The sequence below is a fragment of the Glandiceps talaboti genome, chromosome 9, assembly GCF_964340395.1.
Source record: "Glandiceps talaboti chromosome 9, keGlaTala1.1, whole genome shotgun sequence".
Classification (NCBI taxonomy): domain Eukaryota; kingdom Metazoa; phylum Hemichordata; class Enteropneusta; family Spengelidae; genus Glandiceps; species Glandiceps talaboti.
This window is the reverse complement of record NC_135557.1, coordinates 14,565,364-14,567,366: the sequence shown is the minus strand read 5'-3', so window position 1 is coordinate 14,567,366 and position 2,003 is coordinate 14,565,364. Positions and strand designations below refer to the sequence as shown.

At 36.2% G+C, this 2,003-nt stretch overlaps 1 protein-coding gene across 1 annotated transcript in view; it reads left to right on the top strand.

The window, feature by feature from the left end:
• The window catches only part of LOC144440344 (large ribosomal subunit protein mL41-like), a 4,866-nt gene extending 3,101 nt beyond the window's left edge, over positions 1 to 1,765 (top strand). Inside the window, exon 4 of the mRNA XM_078129706.1 lies at positions 679 to 1,765. Within this exon, the coding sequence (XP_077985832.1) occupies positions 679 to 843 (165 nt within the window). The 3' untranslated portion in view covers positions 844 to 1,765. The remainder of the gene's footprint in view (positions 1 to 678) is intronic.
• Positions 1,766 to 2,003: the final 238 nt, after the last annotated feature.

Sequence of the window (2,003 nt, the reverse complement as noted above, 5' to 3'; positions counted from 1 at the left end):
ATTTAGTTGTACTCTCACGTAAACGTTCCGTTATTGCATCATGCATCATGAGACATCGCCTTGACCTCATGCATGCTTCCTTCAACGTCTGTATGAAACTAGTCAAGGGTTAACATCAACTTGACGGCTTTCACTAGCGATAATGTGGCATGGAGTCTTGTTTTAAATGTTTTTTTAAAAAATGATGAATTTATTTCTTATTTTACACTTTAGTTCTATTTAGTAGCTATTAGAACCTCTGTACAACTCATATTTAATTTTCCGACCTTAGATTGTTTTCAATTATCGTTAAGTATTCTACTAAATTAGTAGCCGGTCACACAGCTGTTGTAGCCAGGCGTTGTGACTGGTAACCGGCTATTATCTACATCACTGATAATAATGCCTCAATATTACATTATATTCATGCACTAAAAGCCTCGTTGTTCCGGTCAATGTGAGGCGATCAGGAGTTGTATAGATACACAAATCAGAGTACATTATTATTACCTCGATAACGTATGACATTTTCTTATTGGCTAGAGCGGTTTTGCAACACCCGGTAAAAGGTTACGCCTAAACAGTGTATTCTAATAGCATGGGGAGACTTGAAACGGGATTATAAGTATTCAAATTAGACAACTTTGAATCGGTTTCATTCGTCAACTAACAAAATGTGTGATGTTTATTTGTTTACAGTTGCAGGCTTATGTATCACATCGCTGTCCTGACACACTACAGGAAGCTTATACTACAAAAGACGTCTTTGATATGTGTGTAGCTCCCCAAATTATTGAAGATTTCAAAGCAGGAAAATATGACCAACCAGAAACAAATACCACAGACGAATCCTTAAAAAGCTGATGAGAGACACGTACAGAAATTAATAGGAACAATTACGGTGTATATATGTAGGGGAGTGTGATGAATATGCTACGGAAGCAATTGCCTTGTTTGTGTGTAGAGGGGAAGCGACATATAGAATATGCCATGTTCCAGTTACAAGAAAAACAAAAGATTTCAGGGTTTGGCCACAAGGAGTGCTCTTTACAAGCTGTTTGACATGAGGGCCAGAGTTAGGACTAATGGTATGCTATAGCATGAAAACAGGTGACGCAAAGTTAACACTTGTTTCAAGTGTTCTCACTATACTCTTTTATATTTGTGACTAACCCTGTAATCCAAACATGGTGGGCAAAGACGCGTCTCAGATATCAAACAGTGCACATTTTTACCACCTATCTTTATGCAGCCAGACCGTCAGAGACTGCAAAGTGGCGGCATGAACTGACGCGCACTATGAGAACTTCTTTCACACATTTTATTCACTGTTTCATGCATCGCCATTCAATCAGTGATCATGATGACAAATTTAGCAACCCTCACTTTGCCAAATCTGTAGTACCGTCTTATGATGCATGCTTACGTACCTGCAAACTGACCAGAATGTCAGGAATATGGCGTATTAAATTTACCATTCTGTGGTATGTTCTTTTTGACTTCAAAAAATAAACACTAATAATCTATATCCAGGTTGTGAATTCATTTATTTCTCTCTTGCAACCTCTTTATTGGTAAATGTTTTTCTATCAATTTTCTTGATAAGTTCTGTATTTTTTTTTTCATTTTTATCAATATACATCAACTGAATCTCGCATTCTCGCAAACCAGAGCTGAGTTTGAACCATTTTAGTTCTCATCCGGCAGAAAAAGATTTTACTTTTAATGGAATCTGTTTCGTGCCCCTAAATGCAAACATTTCTTTAAAAAAGTCAATTTGTGCTATTTTTAGTAAATGCAAGGCACTAATCATTCAAGTCAATAAAAAAGAGCATTTTCCTCACTACATACTGACTTTGTATTCATAGCACTGTATGCTTCACTGTATACTTCACGGTATACTTTACTGTATACTTCACTGTATGCTTCACTGTATATTTCACTATATACTTTACTGTATACTTCACTGTATACTTTACTGTATACTTCACTGTATGCTTCACTGTATATTTCACTATATACTT